This window comes from Triturus cristatus, chromosome 10, assembly GCF_964204655.1.
Source record: "Triturus cristatus chromosome 10, aTriCri1.1, whole genome shotgun sequence".
NCBI classification, from domain to species: domain Eukaryota; kingdom Metazoa; phylum Chordata; class Amphibia; order Caudata; family Salamandridae; genus Triturus; species Triturus cristatus.
Genome location: NC_140593.1, coordinates 494,300,549 through 494,319,546, shown reverse-complemented (window position 1 = coordinate 494,319,546; position 18,998 = coordinate 494,300,549). Strand labels below are relative to the sequence as shown.

Here is an 18,998-nt window from a genome sequence, read left to right as displayed (position 1 = left end):
ACGGCCTTACCTGCATTCTATCTCTTCCCTTCAAAGCAAAGCTATAATCTTATTTTAGTGCTTTGCTTTGTTTGTGCGTTTAAAAAAAAATTGTGACAGTGCTGAAACTCAAAAAAAACTTGTGAGTCAGGCAACAAATGCTTGCAAATCCATAATACTTCAGTGGCCGCTTACGGATTGACTCTGTTCATGTGCTGAAAAAGGTTCATTTTTCAGGATTGCTTTGGTTATTCCATGCCTTTGGGTACCCAAGACCACTTTACTGGGTCACCTGCCATTGGAGTTTGTGGCCCATGGCCGTCTATTTTTTTTTTTTCACACCACGAAATAGAGTTTTAAAATTCTGAGGTATACTAAAGTATTAAACTGTTAAAACGCCTTGGCAACTTTTCAAATGCTATAATCTAAAAAATTACTAAACGGATTTACAACAAACCAAAATAAGCACACATTCTGAGTAATGTTCTACTTTTATGGCAAGTTTGGTGTAACCATTCAACCTGTGAAGGAGAGCAACATTTCCAATGGGGGCTCAAATGTGAAATCGCACAATTTTTCAACACCCAATAACCCCACACCCAGCCGCTTCCACGTTGCCCATTACCTTTATTTTTCACTTGGATGTATCTTCCTGAGTCTTGGCATGGTTGACAATTAGCAGACTGAGTTAGTAGACAGCCAAGTTTCTTACCAGTCCACGAGGTCAAAAGTTATAGGCAAATCCAAAAATGCCTTTTCAATGGAATGTCTAACTCAAACATAACTACACAATGGCTATTCTCACTGTGTAATATAAATGGGGAGAGAGAAAGAAGTGAAAAGTCAGATCAGATGAAGTTGCCTCTTATGTTTCTTTCATGTTCGAAATAGTTTTTAATCTAAATAAAATGGTGTAATGTAAGCCATGCATGGAAAAATAATTGATGTCCCACAAAACATGTTTTTTGAGCAAGTGTAGACTCTCTTTAGGGCACCAGCCTGGATCCTGAAAATTGAAATGACACTTCTGTGCCAATACGTGCCCCATGGCTGTGACAATGCGCAGAGCTACACTGGCTAGGACACCAGGGAACCGTATAAGGCTGCACTGACATCCAGTTCCTTGTTTGTGCAACTTCAACACTGTTTCAGAGTAATGCTTCTCTTACATTTCCTTGCAAACTGGGTTTTTTTGCAGTGTTTGTGACAGTCTGCCTCTCCCATAAAAACAATGTTCAGACCATGCTGCTTCGGTTGTAAGCAGTTGTCTCTCTCAGACTCTCATAACATCTATATCTGGTGGGTGGGGCTCAAACACGACTCCAGATAGTGTGAGAAATGTGGCCTTATGCACGCCAAGGCAATCAAGAAACAGGAAGCAAAGCTCTTCATTGTGCAGGCTTGAAATAAACTCCAGGCTCGCAGCTGCTGTAGATCAATTTCCCCCTGCGGCTTGCCTTATACCATCAAATCTTCGAAGCAGGCTGTTTTAAAGGGAAATGTTCTCGAAGAAGAAGCACAAGAAACATTGCAAGGAGATACTTGGTCTTCTTGACGCATCGCCTGCTGAAAGAGTTTGTCAACTGGCAGGTGAAAGAGTATTTCTACCAGTTGGTGGTGATGTTGCAGTCTCAACATCATTTTCAGAGCTTGTTTTCATAAAGATGCGCCTTGTGCTAGAATTGGCAACAGCACTGACTCCAGATCTGGAGTCCCTTGATTCATTCCTAGAGTTTCTAGCCCATGATGGAAATGCTGCCTGTTTGTGGTTTTCACCTAGGCTATGCAGGTAACCATCTGCTCACCTGCAACTTTTTACGGTGCACCAGCGATCCCCAAGAAGCCTTTGGTGCCTCGGCTGGCACCTCCATCACTTGTGTCAGTCGGCCCTGTTAATCCTCTCGTCCTGTCTCCATTTCAGCATTTGCTGAAGCTCTTCTTCCACTGAAGGCTTTGTGATTTTCTCCACCACCAGAGTCAACAGTTGATGAACAACAAATCCCCTTATAAGACCTTGCTTAGTGGTGAGTATTTTAACAGACTTTGATGGGCTTTTTGACTCCGATTCAGACCCCATTCAGAAAACAGCCTTCCAGGTAATGGAAAAAAGGATTGAGAACAGACTTCTTGGGCTGCTGTGTCGCCTTATACAGCTCCAAGATGTTCTTTCTAGGCTAGATCTTGGTTCCTGGGGCTGAGTCATGACAATGTAGGAGGGGAGTTATTTCAACTTTCCAGATCAATTCTGCGATATGGAGGGAATTCAAGAGGTGAGTAATCTCCAGAAAGTGTATTCACCAGAAAGGTCATTACCGAAGTAAGTTCTTTGTTACTGTAATGCAATGGGCATATCCCATGTTTATATTTTTTATGTTCAATCTATTTTATTAAAATTAAGCACATCAATTTATACATTGTTGCAATGATCAACAAGTAGTGAGCAGTACAAAGTAGGGTGGGGAGGTTACCAGGAAAACAAGGTGTTACCCAGCCAAGAGGGAGAGATCAAATACCCCCGTACCATAAGCCTGGTGGGACAACATAGGGCGAGGGGCAAAATCTTACCGGGATAAAAGTAAGAAGACAAAAGGGCCAGAGTCCATTAAGGGCCTATGAGACAGGCCGTTAGAAGGCTGCCTGTAAAGGGCCTGAACATCCGGTAAATAGAAAATGCACATCGCTATTTGACTGGGCATGCAGTAGAAACCATTCGGCTAAGACTTCGATGTCCCAAGCGTTACCCCCACCCGGTGAATAACCACATCACTGTGCAGCAACAAAAAACAAGTTATGTTTTACAGAAGAAAAGAAGAATCCCAAACCAAAACCATCCCCAAGGAGGAGACAAAGAATGCAGAGAATAAAGAAGGAATAACTGAGGAAGGAGAGAAGAAAGTCAACAGGGAGGAGTGGCAATCCCCAATCTGGGGGAGGGGGCCAAGAGAAGTGAGGGGGTTTGGTCAAAGCTAGGTGCGCCATGTGGGTCCGGTGGTCAGGACATGAGTCCGAGGAGTCCGGGGTGGGGCAGGTCCCCCCCATTAGGCGGAGGTAGGGCTGCTCGGAGGTTAAGACGCGCTGTGAGAAGTTCTAGGGCTAAGACATCCCACAGTCGCAGGAACCAGGTCGCTATGGAAGGGGGGTGAGGCTTTTTCCAGGCAGCTGCAATGGACTGCCTCGCTGCCATCAGTAAATGGAGAATCAGGTGCCACTCCGCTATGGTCATAGCTTTAAGCGTGCCTGGTTTAATGCTCAGGAGCATTAAGGATGGGTCAGAGGGGATCGGGAATCCCACCACGTCTTTAATATGGCTGAGGACTTCCTTCCAAAACAGTGTAAGTCCGAACAGGACCACCAGATGTGCAGAAAGGCCCCCTCGGCATTCTGGCATCTCCAGCACAGCGAAGGAGAGTTCGGGAATATCCGATGCAAGCGAGTGGGGGTATAGTACCATCGTGTCATCAACTTGTAAGCTGATTTGCTTTAGGGAATACTATGATACACCTTGGGGATGTCCCTCCACAGGCGAGTCCATGCATCCGGAGCGACCTCAGTGCCAAGTCAGACGCCCACCGCGTCTGATAGCTGTGGGGAGAAAGCTGCTGAGAGTGTTGCAGAACAGAGAAAGTTCTAGAGATCAGTCCCTGTGAACCATCAAATCTGCGGACCAAAGACGTTGTTTATATTTTTACCATAGTAGACACAACTGCATACATAACCGATGAGATCATTCTCTGGTGTGCTTGAATGACTGTCTTTATAAGTTGTACTAATGAATGAACAGAATGGCATAAACCATGTATGTTGATGCACAGAGTGTAATATGCTTTTTATTACCAATATTGAGGAACTGAAGAGACAACATGACACACTCACGGATTCTCCTCTTGCGACTTATGGCTTCTCCCAACACTAAACAAGCTCAGTAAATAGCATATTGCAGTGCGCATCTGTGTATATGGACGGATGGAATGTCGACTTTAAAAAAAAGCAATTAAAGTGTAGTTAAGGTTACAAATTTAAATTGAAAAAACACTGATATTTGCAAGCTATGGTTAAGAGAACAATCCAACAGCCATGCAAACCATAGCTTAAATATCAAATGCAATGCAATGCTCATGCCCTTGTGCTTAATTAAATTATCTAACAGATGAATTATTATATCACATGACCCATACCACTTTGAAAGAAACAACTATGAATGTAACGTTAATAATTGGTATTTATTAAGTGTTATTTAGTGAAATTTCACTTTTAGGTGTTATTTATTGGCAAAACTAGCATGAGGTCATTACCTGTTTCATTTGTATAGATTGTTATCCTAACTATTTCTTGCAACTTTCAGTGGTTTGACAGTTTTAAATCGTAACCACAGCTGCACTTTAAATGTGGTTGTCAGGAGAAATTCCTGGGGTTGTTTGGTACATAAGTTGAGGTGTTCTAACCAAAGCTATCCTCCGCTTCAGTTTAACCTTTTTTCCAGAGAATGTTTGAGGGTATTTGATTATATACCAGGTGTAAGAGTTCCTTGCACCAAGTCTTCTGCAGCGGGTTTACCCCTGCTGCACATGGCCTACGTTGCCGTCAGTAGCTGGCCTCCCATCCTTCTGCAGTTGGCCAATCCAAGCTGGCTATACTTCAGCCATGTGCAGCAGTGGGTTGACTGCATGGACCGGACTGCATCCTAACCCTGCTACCTCCTGGCCTCATACGGCCAACCTCCATGTGTGACTGATGGCAAAGTATAGCAGGAGAACGCTATTGTTTTTACAGCATTTGCTTATCCTATGCTGGATTTGTGAATGTTAAGGCCCAATATGATCTGTGGAGCCCAGCAAGGGTCCAGGATTAGTGAATCAGCCATAGGATTCGCTTCATATTTCGATAATTCCTTAATGCCATTTTTCTGTATCGAGGAGTAAAGAATCCTATGTGTAAAACAAAGTGAGATATGGTAGTTTTGTGAGCTCACCCCCTCTTTTTTTTTTGTTCTTGGCCCAGCTTGACTTATTGACATGTCTGCAAGAAACTTGCCATGAAAAACCAAAAGTAGAGGTACTTACGTTTTTGGGAAAGTTTCGTATAGATTCGTCGAATGGTGCAAACGTCATTAAGAAAATCGAAATGCCTTTTTTCTTGCTGCACTCAACTGTAGTGCAGGGGTCTTTACTGTTTCAGAACACAAAAAACAAATCTGGTGGAGAATTATGTTTTTAACTAAGACATTGCTTATAAATACAGATGTTACAGTCCTTTGTTCAGCTACAAAGTATCTAGTAGTTCAAAAACTGAAACATCAAGTTGGGATCCCAATACAAGCCGATTTGATTTTTGTCAAATATGTCATTAGGTTTAGCTGTTCATTCACAAATTTTTGCTTTTTCTTAAATATGTATTTTGTATATTCACAGATGATTAATTTCAACAACATTACTCTTTCAGAGGCGCCAAAAATATAAAGCACAGAGAATTTTTAGCAAAAAAATAACACTGTTGCGTTTAGCTTGCACAATAGAGAAGCCAGGTCAAGAGTTGACCGGAAAATAAACCTTCGAATTTTTAACCAATTTAGAGGCCCCAAGCTAAGTGTTTGGCAATTTGATGAAGTTCCTGAAAAAAGACATTAAAATTTGCCGTAATTTGTAATTAAAATGACCTTGTTAGTGATGAATACTCTAGCAGGAGAAAGATGTGGTTAAAATGTTGATGGCAACTTATAAAAACAAAATATATGTAGAGAAAAACATTTAGCACAATTATTTCTTCTTGTTAAGGGCAAAGCGTATGTTTCCTGGATATGTGTTTTAAAGCACTGTATCTGATATTGACAGTGTTCATTGTAATTAGAATTAATATGGATTTATTCTTTTTAGGATTTAAATATCCCCTGATCAGATTCATAAGTATTTGTTGTCATCAAATAGGACATTGCACGGAAAAGAAAATTCTCCTGGACTTCATCGATTTACATCTAAGTTATAGTTTACTTTCATTCTATTTTAAGTGGTTGTTATTGTTTTCATAACTAAACTAGATTAGTTGAATGAAACCTAACATTTGATTTTCTGTGTTGTGCAGAAAGTAAATGAAGCGAAGTACAGAAATTATGAAGAATTCAAAGCAGATGCCAAACTGCTGCTGCACAACACTATTATTTTTTTTGGAGGTAAAGTAGTTCATATTCTTTTTTTCTTATTTATTGGTAGCACAATTTACAAAGGCATTTTGAACCATACTTGTAGATTTAAGGACCAAAATGTTTTAACTTGGAGCTACCAGGCCCTCACTGAAGGATAAAATCATTGTACTACTGTGTAATTATCCTCCATGAGAGCAAAGAATTGCATGTTGGTACAACCCATTCCAGTAAAAACAAGGCTTGGTTTTCCTTGTACGTTTATGAATGGCCACAAACTTGTGAGTTTGTGCTCACTCACAAACTCTGATACATATAGCCCTCTCCCACCCCGGAAAAAAAAGTTTTGCTCTAGCAAATGGCTGGAGTAATTCCCATTTGGGGTACATTTTTTCTGTGTGCAAAACACCTTGGTGAAATGGGAGCCTAGGAACATATCACATGGCAAACACAATAGTATGCATGAATACCTTGGCCTGATACAGATTTCCTAGCTTGTGACTGAAACTGTTTGTGAATTTACCAAAGTAGTGAACATGCACCAATTTATAATATTAGTGATACAGGTGCAAATGTGTTGCTTTCCTTTTTGAATTTAGCACATTGTGCTTAGAATCTCTAGTATTGTTTGTCTATGATAAAATAACTTAATGTTTCAGGTACCTAAATATTACCACCATTTGTTTTAGTAAAGCTTAAGATCCTAGTAAAAGAAAAAACATTGTTTTGGAAGCTCCCATTGATATTGAGGAATGGTATGAGGAAAGAGTTGCATATGAATGCATAATGATGGATATTAGAATTGTTATTTGTTTTCTTACCAGTAGAGCATGGTTTGTCTCCATACATCTTGCCTACCAAACAGTGTAAGCTGTTGGTTTGTGAAAATACCTTTGATCAGCTTGCAGTGGGCTTAGAGCCCACCCATTGCTTACCATTGGTTGGCTTTATTGTCACTCTTATTTGCTTGCTTTTTATTCATCAGCTTGTGGGACCTTTACTTCCCCTTCTTGTGTTCGTTTGTTCCTTCCCTGGAGCATAGACATGTTTCTTTTGCTCTTACACTTGTCACTTTTAAAGCACTACTTCCTATATTTTTATTAAGCACTCCAATAGAATGCATGTGTTTTCCAACTGTTTCCCTCATGTACTGCTCTTTCCACTCTCTCACGCTCCATCTTGCTTTATCCCGCCTGTGTGTTTCTCCTCAGCCCCCTCTGTGTTGTGCTTATCCTTGTGTGCTTCTCCGCCTGTTTTGCTTTCTCACCCCGGTGCCCCCCCCAACAAACTTCAGGTTCATTTCTCTAGCCCATGTGCTTTTCTTCCCAGCGCTTTTCTTCCCAGCGCTACGTGCTCCACGTTTGTCTCTCTTGCCACTGTTACTTCCCCCACGTGTGCTCTCCGTGTTTCTTCTCCTTTCTGCCCCATGTTGCTTCTGCTTTTCATGTTTCTTCACCATCCCATATTACTTCCTTTACCACCTGTACCTTCTTTGTTACTTCCCAGCACCTTAAAAAAAAGTAAAAACTCTTAAGTGCTACTTTTTAGATTTTTTCTTTATTTATGCAGCTTGGATGAGAAATAAAAAGTAAAAGAAAATACATGCATCATATCGCCTATTTTTGTTTACTCTTAAGCCACGCTGCACAGCATCGGGATGCTGTACAGCATTGCTAAAAATCATGGTCACAGCCAGTAAGTCCCAAAGGAGAGACCTATTTCCTTTGCCAGTGCTTATTTTTTAATTGCGCTGTAGGCCTATCCTCTTATCAGATTGTCAAACCTCTAAGGCTGTAATTATTTAGCCTTGTAAGATACAGTATAGCTTAATTAAAGAAGAGTACAAAAGAAATGTGTATTTTGCATTCTTGCGAAAAGCTTGCCACAGCTGTATTTTCAATCCATTGAGAAAAAAATGTGTGTCCTTTCACTTGCAGTTGACAGTGAACAAGCTGACGTGGCCAAGGTCTTATATACAGATACATGTCATGAGGTAAACGTAACACTGTTTTGTCATGCTAAATGCAATATTCAACCTGCAAAGAAAAGTAAAGTGAACGAAACATTTAAAAATAAAATTTGCGGATGGGTTGATAGACATCTGCACAATAGAGAACTTGTTTAATGGCAGCCCCTCTGCCATGCTTGAGTTCTCCTCTGACGTGGAAATTTTCAACAAAAGTGCTACGTCCAACACAATAGAAACACATTTGCCAAGTTTTGGACATTTACTATGCTTGGCAATTGTGATTTTTAAGTGTGCCACACCAATAGGGGAGTGTTTCCACTAAAGAAATGTGTAACTTAAGTAGCAAACATTGTTCTTGAACTCCCCACTTAGGATACTATAGAAGATACAGTGGTTACTTATTTATCTTTGAGGAGATTGTCAATCACTTTGAAATGTTGCTAGCACAAAGCCCACATATTGTTAATGTTTATAAACGGCCTACAGGCACTAATTCTGATTGGCACACAACCCGTTTTTGTTTTATTGTCTTTTGAGGTTTCCGTCTAAAGGGATCTCAGCTGAAGTGTTTCAGCCTCTCGTGCTTATTGAGGAATTGGGAGGTTGTAGCTGGGAAAGTGTTGGAAGTACTTGCCTCAAAGCTTAATAAGAATAATGTTGTATTTTTATGTAACACATTTTATTGGATTTCATTGTATATATCACAAACATGGAAAAAAACATATGAAAGTATCTTTCAGAATCCTGACCCTTTTTCCTTGTTTCCCCCGTGTGAAAAAGGTGAGTAGGTTTACCTTGGTCTCAGTCTCCCTGGAGTTTTGTCAGTGCCTCTATATATAATTGTATCCAGCCTTCCCTTGAATTTCATGTCTGCTTTCCATTCCATCTTCCCACTTACTTGTCCATCCCTGCAGGGTTCTGCATAACGGTTGCTGGAACCAAGTTGAATCTGGGAAAACTACTCCATGACAACTTCTTGAATTTGTGTGTACATCTTATAGCTGTGAAGATTACTATTTCTTCCTCAACACACCAGTCCGTATTGCTGGCCTAGTCTTTTCCTGTTGCTACTCTGAGGAGCCACATTTCTGAGTATTGACCCTTTTTGCTACAATTTTGCTGATGCTAATAAACAATCTTGAGTCGTTTGTGATCTCCCAATTGCCCTGTTATTAACAGTATCATGGACTCCCCCCTTCCCCCTTCCCCCCCACCCCACCCCCCCTTGTGAATGGCATGCATTAATATTTTTTTTACTTGTTTACAGAATACTTGCACATTGGGGCATTCTCTTAGGTTCTCAGGCATCTTCATTAAAATTATACACCTTGAATAATCCCTCCCATGTGCAGGGACCACAGAGCAGTTCTTTCAAAGTCACATCTACTTTGCCTTACTTCTGAAAGGCCAGGACACATGTGTGTTGCAGCGCAAGAGTGGTAACATTTTTATCATACTCTTACTTTCCTTACTACTATAACCGTACTGGGCCCTTTACGTTTAGACAATCTGCAGCATTTCCATTTACCCCGGAGGCAAAGATCCTCTGATGAATCTTTCTCCTCCAATGGGAGAGGTGGAAATTAGGGTGGCCAAAACATCATGTTAGCTGTCCAATGAGGACTATTAATTGACAGCCAACTCACAAATTTGAGATCCGATTTAGGTACACCACTCTCAAGACCATGCTGTAGAAATAACGAATAGCACTGGGAAGACCCAACCTCCTAAAGAAGTTAAGTTGGGCTAGAATTATGCAGACCAAAAGCTCTGCAAAAGCAACACAGAACAAAAGAAGTAATACCTGATTTTCTGGCAAAGCTCGCTGATTCTCCCTACAATGCATTCAACATTTCTGTAAATTAGCACAGTTTAAATGGAAGAACCAACAAGACTCAATGTTAGACAAGATAGGTATTAGATTAATTTGGTTATTGTATTCATAGTCATAAGCAGTCTTTTGAGAATTTCAGTTAAGAATATCACAGCTTGCATTAAAGCACTAAACATTTAGGCAAGACTTTATTGAATTGGTTATTATCAGAATCAGTTTACAAATGTACAGAATCCTACTGCCATTAAGGCAGAAGGATAAATCATTTGTGTAACAGCTCAAATCCTACAAGGAAGGAGAAAGGGTTCAGATTTAAAGTCTACTAAGGATTACTCCAATAGCATAAAACAAAAGAAATAAAAGAAATGAAGTAAAAAAAATGTAAAAAGGTTTCAGTCCATCAGCTACCAACTGTAGCATTAGCAAAGTAGTCCAAAAATAACAGAAAAGTTGTTAGTAATTATCCAAAGTTGATCAACATAACATTCTCTCCCAGGGGGAAAAGATAAAGTATGGCATTGCCTCTCCCTTGTGGTTTCTTTTTTTGTAAAGCATCTAGCAAATTGCAGTGATATAGCACCACACCACTATCGAACGACTGTTCTATTCTCCAATTTACATAGTGTCACGTAGGACACTCAGAAGAGTGAGCTGCTTTCCTGTGCTGGTCTTGAGAAACTAAAGATTTGAAAGTCCACATAGGCCTAACATTGTTGGAAAAGAAATACAAGGTAGCCATCCATAGCAGCAGCTGAAACCCTGTTCCCACAGGACTACTTCACTGTTAACATTAAAGAAACATTTAGGTTGTCTAGATTTATACACGTACAGGTCAAATAAAGCAACATTTCACTAGTTGTAAATGATCCATTGTATTAGGTCAGGGTAAAGATCCGCATTAGAGAAAAATCATTTTAAAAAAGGCCTTTAAATTAGCATCATACATTTTAAACAAAATAAACAATGAATCTCTATCAAATATAAATCATTTCCGATAGAGAATATGTAGAACTTTCACCAGAGATTACATGGAACGTTAGAAATATCCTACTACCACCATAATGTTTCTCAACATTCATATAAATATATCATTTTCTAAGTTCATACCACAAAATTCATTTTTTACTTTTCATAAACTATAGAACTTCTAGTATTATTGTGCAAAATGTCAAAATTGTACCTAGTTTCCACACATTTTTACACTAACTTTTCTAAATGGTGCACTCTAACAAAAAGCATTAGATACACTAGGCCACGTTATTAACAGCAAACTTTCATCAGTAAATGTTGATTTTTGGTTTTGTAGATCGCTCGAATGCCCGGAGGCGTCTTGGCGCTGCTGCTGCCTTGAGCAATGCTGAAGGGGACCTTATTGCTACCGAAAGAACTAGCGTGAGAACATCCAGGTTTTTAGTAATTTCCTGAAGGACAGGAAGTCAGAACATCTCCTTATGTCCAGCGGTAGACCATTCCAAAGTGTTGCTGCCTTCAGAAGAAATCTCCTACCACCCCATGTAGCATATTTTGCTCTTGAAGGGAATTATAAGTATTGCGCCTGAGGATCTGAGTTTTCTGCCTGGGGAATACTAGGCCAATTTTGCACAAAGGTAGCTAGGACCTGAATTATGCAATGATTTAAAGTTTATGCCTAAGGTCTTAAACTCTATGCATTTAGCTATAGGTAACCAGTGCAGATTAACCAATGCTTGCACCACCGATTTATGTTTGGGAATTTCGTTAAGAAGTCGTGCTGCCGCATTTTGCAGTGGTTGAAGTTTTTGTAATAACTTTTTCCAGATGCCGATAAAGAGAGCGTTTCCGTAGTCCAACTTGGCCAAGATCATTGATGTAACAACTGTTTTTGTAGATCATTCAGGATGTATGGACAGATATTTTTGATAAATTTTAGTGTATAAAAAACAGACGAAGAGAGTGCTTTTACTTGATGGTCAAAGTGGTGTTTATCATCAGAAATAACTCCCAAGTTCCTTTCCTTCTGTACTAAAGTTGGTAATGGTCCTATATTCTGGGGTCATCAGATTGGCAACCAAAGAGATCTATTATTTCCAAACAGTAGGACCTCTGTATTTTTTTTTAGCATATCATTTTAGGCAATTGGTTTTCATCCAATGATCTATTTGGAAAATGCAGGAACTGGATATGTGACCCACTTCTTCCTGATCTTTGGAGATTGACACCACAATTTGAGTCTCATCGGCATATGACACTACTGAAAAACCTAGGTATTTTATCAGTTTGATCAGGGGGGTGACGTACAAGTTGAAAAGGGTAGGGCTTAAGGAAGAGCCCTGTGGAACCCAGCATGGCAAGCTGAATTGTTTTGACATGAAATTGCCCAGGGTTACATGATTTGTTTGATCAGTTAGAAAATCTTTGAGTAGAATCAGACTATGCCTCTTATTCCCAACTCCATTAGTCGGTTGATCAAAATGGTGTGGTTGACCGTATCAAAGGCCACAGAGAGAACTAGTAGGATCAAGACGACTTGACCACCACTGTCCATATTCCACCTAAGCTCTTCTGAGGCGGTAAGCAAGGCTGTTTCTGTACTGTGAGCCTTTCTTAAAACATATTGTGAAGGGTCCAGCAAATTATTGTTGTCAATAAAGGCCATTAATACGTTATTCAGAGCTTTTTCTATTCGTTTGGCTGGGAAAGGGAGTCTTGAGATGGGACTATAACTACTTGGTTCCTTGGGGTTGAGATTGCTTTTTCAGCAGAGGCAGGATAGATGCCGCCTTCCATTCAGAAGAAATATGTCCTGTGCTGATCACTTTGTTCAGGATTTTTGCGAGTTGTTTTTCAAAAACCTGGGGGGCTAGATGTACAATTTTTTGGGTGCAAGGGTCTAAAGGGGACCCTGATTTGCATGTCATTATAAGTTTCAGAACCTGTTCTTGGTTAAGGGAAGCAAACGTATACAAAATTGTAGGGGAGTTGCGTGTTGGGGGCATGGATTTTTCGCAGTGGTTTAATATGAAGAAATCTAAGACCTCAGTGACTTTGTTTTGAAAGAAACTAGCGAGGATATCACAAAAAGCTTCATCTGTTTTACCATCAGTCTGTTTGTTTTTTGTTTTTTTAAATTCTTTTTATTTGCATTTTTAAACAACAGAAAACAATACAATCCACTGCTGTGTACATATAACATGTTATGGACGAGACTGCCGCCCACCACTTCACCGCTAGTAATACTATAGATATGCTCCCTCACAAAGTGTTCGAACCCCATGCGCTTGACCCAACCATACACCCATCCCCTCCCGCCGTACTGTCTCCCGACCCATCTATGTAGTCCAGCGTGTCCTACATGCCATCCGACCCGCATCCGTCCCCCAGCAATAGCAGGGAATGAACTTGAAAATTACAGTTCTTGAAGCGTTGTCTGCGCCAACCAGTGAGTAAAGGGTTCCCAGATATCCTTTGGCCTGGAACGCATCGGCATCATCTCCCAATATAGCGCTAGCTGCGACTGGCAATATACTACGCTTCGCACCCAGTCCCTGATATTAGGCGCTGTAGCCACCCCCCAGTGCATCGCAACTTGGCGTTTGGCTAGTAGGATAAGCATCGCTGGCAACTTCCGGTGTTTGGGCTTGACCATAGGCAATATACCTAGCAGTGTAGCCTGCGGGGTGCATGGGATCTGCAGACCAGTGATCGTTCCCACTATGTTTAACACTTTGACCCAGAAAGCCGCCAGCGGGGGACAGTCCCACGCCATATGTATGAAGGTCGCCCCGCCCGCGCGACACCGCCAGCAAGCATCGGAATCTCTCAGTCCCATGCGGTGGAGCCGGTGAGGGGTACGATATATCATATGAATATATTTAAAGTGTATCAGGCGAAGACGGTAATTAGGGGATAGGACCCCCAGGAGCCTGCAGCATAGATCCCAGTGTTCATCAGAAATGTCGGAACCCAATTCCGCAGACCACAGCTCACGGGCCGCCGGGATCACTACAGGATGGCTAGCTTGCATACGTTGGTACAATCTGGATATAAGCTTGCGTCCTGATTCCACCGCCAGCACGTTCTCCAGGGCTGGTAAATCTGGCGGAGGAGCCGGAAACGTGGGAAACAGTTTTTGACCTGTGTGGCGTAACTGGCAGTAAAGTAGCGTGTCTAACAGCGTCGGAGCCTCCTCGCCACACATCTGCTCCAGCGTGATGAAGGAACCCCCCGGGAACAAGTCACCCACTGTGCGAAGGCCGTGCGCCGCAGCCCGCTCGCCAGTGCGCATATTCTGCAGCGGGGACCACATCGGGTTATGTCGCAGCGGCATCGATCCGGCATACAAGAGGTCCAGTCCAGCCCTGCGTCGCAGCCCATCCCAGGCCCATCTAAGTGCGTGCACCGGGTCTATGTCAGCGCATCTCCGTTTGTGCGGCGCATATAGGGCCACGGCGAGTGGCAACGGTGCCGCTCTATCCGTTTCTATCGCCACATGTGGCTGGAACGGCGTTGGGTGGACCCAGTGGTGTAAAAACTGTGCCTGCGCGCAGTAGGCGTAGAGCGGGAAATCCGGCGCCGCCAGGCCTCCCTGTCGCTGCGGGAGAGTGAGGGTCTCCCACGCCACCCTCGGCTGCCTACCGCCCCACGCCAGCTCCACCATCTGCGAGCGCAATTGGCGCAAAAAACTAGCAGTCAGGGGCAGCGGAATGTTACCGAAGAGATATAAGAACTTCGGCAGGATAACCATCTTGGCCACCGCAATCCTGCCCGCCAGCGAAAGGGGCAAATGCTTCCAGCGGCCGACCCGCTCCTCGACCCAGCCCAGTGTACGCCCATAATTCTCCGACCATATTTGCTGCATATCAGTGCTGATCCAGACCCCCAAGTATCGCACCGGTCCGTCCGCCCATTTCAGCGGGCAATTCGGGGAAAAGCGAGTCGTCCCGGCCGTCAAAGGTAGACTAACCGACTTCTCCCAATTTATGGTTACACCTGATAGCAAGCCATACTCTATCAATTCTCCTGTCATGGGCGAAAGGTTTTCCCGCGGGTCGGTTACATACAAGGTAATATCATCCGCGTACAGAGACACGGTCAGTGCCCTCGACGAAAAGCCTATGCCCCGGTTTGCGTGGTGCTGTCGGATGCGAGCCGCCAAGGGCTCTGTGGCGATGGCAAATAGCAGGGGCGATAAGGGGCAGCCCTGTCTCGTACCCCTCCCGATGGCAAAGGGCGCAGAGACTAGCCCGTTAACCCGTACCCGGGCAGTGATGTTGGTATACAACAAGCGAATATAGCCAATGAATGCCTCACTCATACCCATTCGCTGCAGCAAGGGAAACAGGAATCCCCACTCCAGGGAGTCGAACGCTTTTGTTGCGTCCAACAGCACCGCTACGGCTTGTACATGCGGGGCTAAGTAGTGTAGCACCCCAAATAAAGTTCGAAGATTGTGAGACGTAGAGCGGCCCGGCACAAAGCCCGATTGGTCAGGCCGTATCATGAGTGGCAGTACCGGTTGCAACCGCAATGCTAGCATTTTCGCGAAAATCTTTGCATCCGTATTAATTAAGGACAGCGGCCTATAGGAATCGCAGTGTTGCGCGTCTTTATCCGGTTTTAAGAGGGCGATAATGACCGCCTCTCTCATCGATTCCGGGAGCACACCCGCTTCAACGGCCTCAGTATATACTGCCAGTAGTTTGGGGGCCAGCAGATCCGCATATTCCTTATAGAATTGTGCCGGTAACCCGTCCGGTCCCGGCGCTTTCCCGGCCGCCAATGCGCCTATCGCCTCTTTAACGTCGTCTATCTCAAAGGGGCGATCAAAGTACCCCTTTTGGTGTGCATTGAACCAAATGAGCTGGATCGTATCAAAGTATCCCGACAGCTCCGACAGCGGCGGCGCACCCCGGGTGCGGTACAATTCTTTATAAAAAGTCCGAAACGTATCTAGAATTGTTGGAGGAGTATACGCATGCCCGCCCTCCGGTGTCGCCACTGAGGAGATGAAGGGGGATGGCTGCTGCGAGCGCAGCAGCAGAGCTAGCGTCTTGCCCGGTCGGTCCCCCTCGCCATATCTGCGGGCCACCGCCTGTTTAGTCAGAAACTTAAGCTCCCTATCGGCTTCAGCCTGGTATTCCGTGAGCTTGGTGCGTGTTTCCGCCAGAGTTGACGCCGATAGGTCCGAACAGTACTGCACCTCCAGTGCATGCAGGCTGTCTTCCAGCCGCTTCAGCGTTCCCCTGATGGTCTTCAGCACCGCGGCCTGTCCCGTGATGCAGTGACCTCGTATTACCACCTTGAAAGCGTCCCACAGGGTGCCTTCCGACGTAACAGAGCCAGTGTTCTGTTCAAAATATTCCGTAACGCGTTGGTATATATCTTCCCGAAACACCGGATCGGTCAGGGCCTGTGCTGGTAAGCGCCACGCGAAGGGCGTCACATATGGCTGTGGCACGCGTAGCATCAGTTCCACTGGCGAGTGGTCAGAAAGGGTGCGCGCCCTGTGCGCGACGTCCGACACCCATGCATGTACCTGTGGGGTTAAAAGCCAAAAATCCAACCTGGACCAAGCTCCCCTGTGTGGGGTGAAGCAGGTGCCCTCCCGCAGCTCGGGGTGCAGAACGCGCCACGAATCTAATAGCTGATAGTCCGTCATTAGGCCACGGAGGAGGTCAGCCACATGCGGGTGATGCACGCGGGCCGCTCCCTCCCTGTCTAGTTCCTGCGAGATTACCGCATTGAAGTCGCCGCCCCACATGCATGCGCCTTCTCCCAGCGACTGTGTCTTGTGCCAGACGTGTCGGAAGAAATCAGGGTCGTCCGAGTTTGGGCCATATATGTTGACTAGTGTCATTGGCATGTGAAAAAGCTTCCCCTGCAATATTATGTAGCGCCCCTCAGTGTCGGCATGCACCCGATATGTTTGCCAGGGTAGGCCTCGCCGTATTAAAATGGCCACTCCCCGGGAGTAGCTGGAGTAGCCGGACGTGTGTATTTCGCCCCATCTAGCATGTCGAAGCCTCACCCCGGCTACTTGGGGCAAATGCGTTTCCTGAAGGAAACAGATGTCAACTTGGTGTCGTGTCAGATATGCATGGGTCAATCTGATCTTGCGATGGTCATTCAGACCACGAATATTCCAAGTAAAACAACGCAGCGCGGTCAGGTATGTGTGCGGTGATGTTTCCTATGCAGCAATGGGTTCAGTAGCGGCAGCGCGCATGTGGTCCGCAGGAAGAGCTCTCGCTCTGAATTTCGTAACAGCAAGAAGAACATGGCAGCGGTCAGCGGCAGGGCCACATCATCCTGTAGTATTACATTCAAATAGTGCAGTGTAAGAAAACCAAACAACATTAACCAAATCCCCTCACCACCCACACCAACCCCCCAATCAGGTTGAGACACTCGCCCCCCCCCACCCCACCCAACAACTATATTGCATCAGTGAAATTACGGGAATCATCCCTGTGAGGGCGTGGGTCACCGGCATACTCCCCTGTCCAAAAGGCGACAGGGTGGCCGAACATTACCGCCCATTAACATATACACTATCTGCCTGCGGCGGGGTAAGCCCAACACCGATCCCCACACAAGTTCTCAGTCAATGTTCCAGAGTAGTCCCCGAACCTCGTAGCCCTTGACCTCTCCGTTCCCCACGGCAGCCACGATACTCTATAAGTTCAGAGTCTCCGTAATAGAGCAACAAGTGATACGGTACAACCAAGCTGTCCGGCGTCTTTATACGTTCCAGTTCAACGAGTACATAAAATGTAGGCCTAGTTACTCAACGTCACTAAGCTGGTCGTGCGGCGGTGTCCCCTGCCCGGAACGTTTGTCTCTCAGCGTCCGCTCCGCCTGCCTCGCAAATTTGAATGCTTCAGTCGCAGCCGTGAAGACCATCGGTTTCCCCCCGTGGTGGACCCTTAACTTAGCAGGATATAACATCGCATATTTTGTCCCCACTTTCTGGAAGATCCGCTTCGCCGGGAGGAATTCATGCCTGGCGGCCTGCACAGCCTGAGTGAAGTCGGGAAACAGTGATATTGCCATGTTTTGGAATGTTAGCTCACCTCTTTCACGTGCCAGCCGTAGGATCGTGTCTCTGTCTCGATAGTTGAGGATCCTGGCAAGGATCGGGCGCGGCGGCGCCCCCGGCACCGGCCGCGGCCCCAGAGTGCGATGTGCCCTCTCAACCAGGAACATGGCCGACAGGGCCTCACCAAACAGGTCGCGGAACATCCCTTCAACGAAGTGCTCCATAGTGCCAATGTTCGTGGATTCCGCAATACCAATAATTCTCACGTTATTTCTGCGAGAGCGGGCTTCCAAATCTTCGTTGCGACTCTTTATCACCTCCAGGACCTTGTCCATGCGCAACAGCTGCTCCCGGGTATCACCGCTACTCTCTTCACAGTCGGCAACCCGCGCCTCTACCGCCGCCAGTCGTTCTTCGTGTTGATCCACCTTGTGCGATATTCCGTCCTGTCGCCTGGCCATGGAGTCCAACTTGCCGTCTATCTCCTTTAGGCAGCCCTTTAACTCCCGAAACATGCTCTTGACATCTTCGGCATCCTGCGTCGGCTCCAGCTGCGTTTCAGGGACCACCGTCTGGGACGCTGGGACAGTTTCAGTGTCCTGAGCCATGTGCTTCCCAAACTGGAGCTTCCTCTGCTTAGCATCCGTCCTCCCCATGGCGCAGCAAAGGGGTCACACCATCAGAGTCTCAGCGGGAGGGTGGGTAGGAAAAATGGGCCCAACAGAGTATGCACAGGCCATCGAGTCCGGACAAGGTCACGGGCCCACCATGCCCAATCTGCTCCCTCCCAAGGCCGCCCGGCCGTCTGCGCCGCCAGCGGGAATCTACAACGCACAGTCGGGCCCAGCAGGCCTGCAGTTCTCACCACGTGCGGGACCGAGGCCGGGACAGGCCCTCCAAATGGGCACACCGCTAGTGACCAGCAGTTGGGGCGGCCGTACAGCGGGCACACACTCCGCAGTCCCTGGATCCTCCGTAGTTCGATAGTTATGCACCGGGCGGAGGCTGAAGGAAGGCGCACTCCACCACCCGGGTCACCGTCGAGGGTAGCAGGATTGGCGTCGCT

The 18,998-nt window shown here is 45.1% G+C and overlaps 1 protein-coding gene across 5 annotated transcripts in view; it reads left to right on the top strand.

Annotated features, from left to right (window-relative positions):
* The window catches only part of ZMYND11 (zinc finger MYND-type containing 11), a 785,443-nt gene that overhangs the window by 381,553 nt on the left and 384,892 nt on the right, over positions 1 to 18,998 (top strand). For all 5 annotated transcript variants that reach the window (XM_085631939.1, XM_085631940.1, XM_085631942.1 and 2 more), the window contains 2 exons: positions 6,055 to 6,142; positions 8,050 to 8,105. In XM_085631939.1, the coding sequence (XP_085488065.1) occupies positions 6,055 to 6,142; positions 8,050 to 8,105 (144 nt within the window). The remainder of the gene's footprint in view (positions 1 to 6,054; positions 6,143 to 8,049; positions 8,106 to 18,998) is intronic.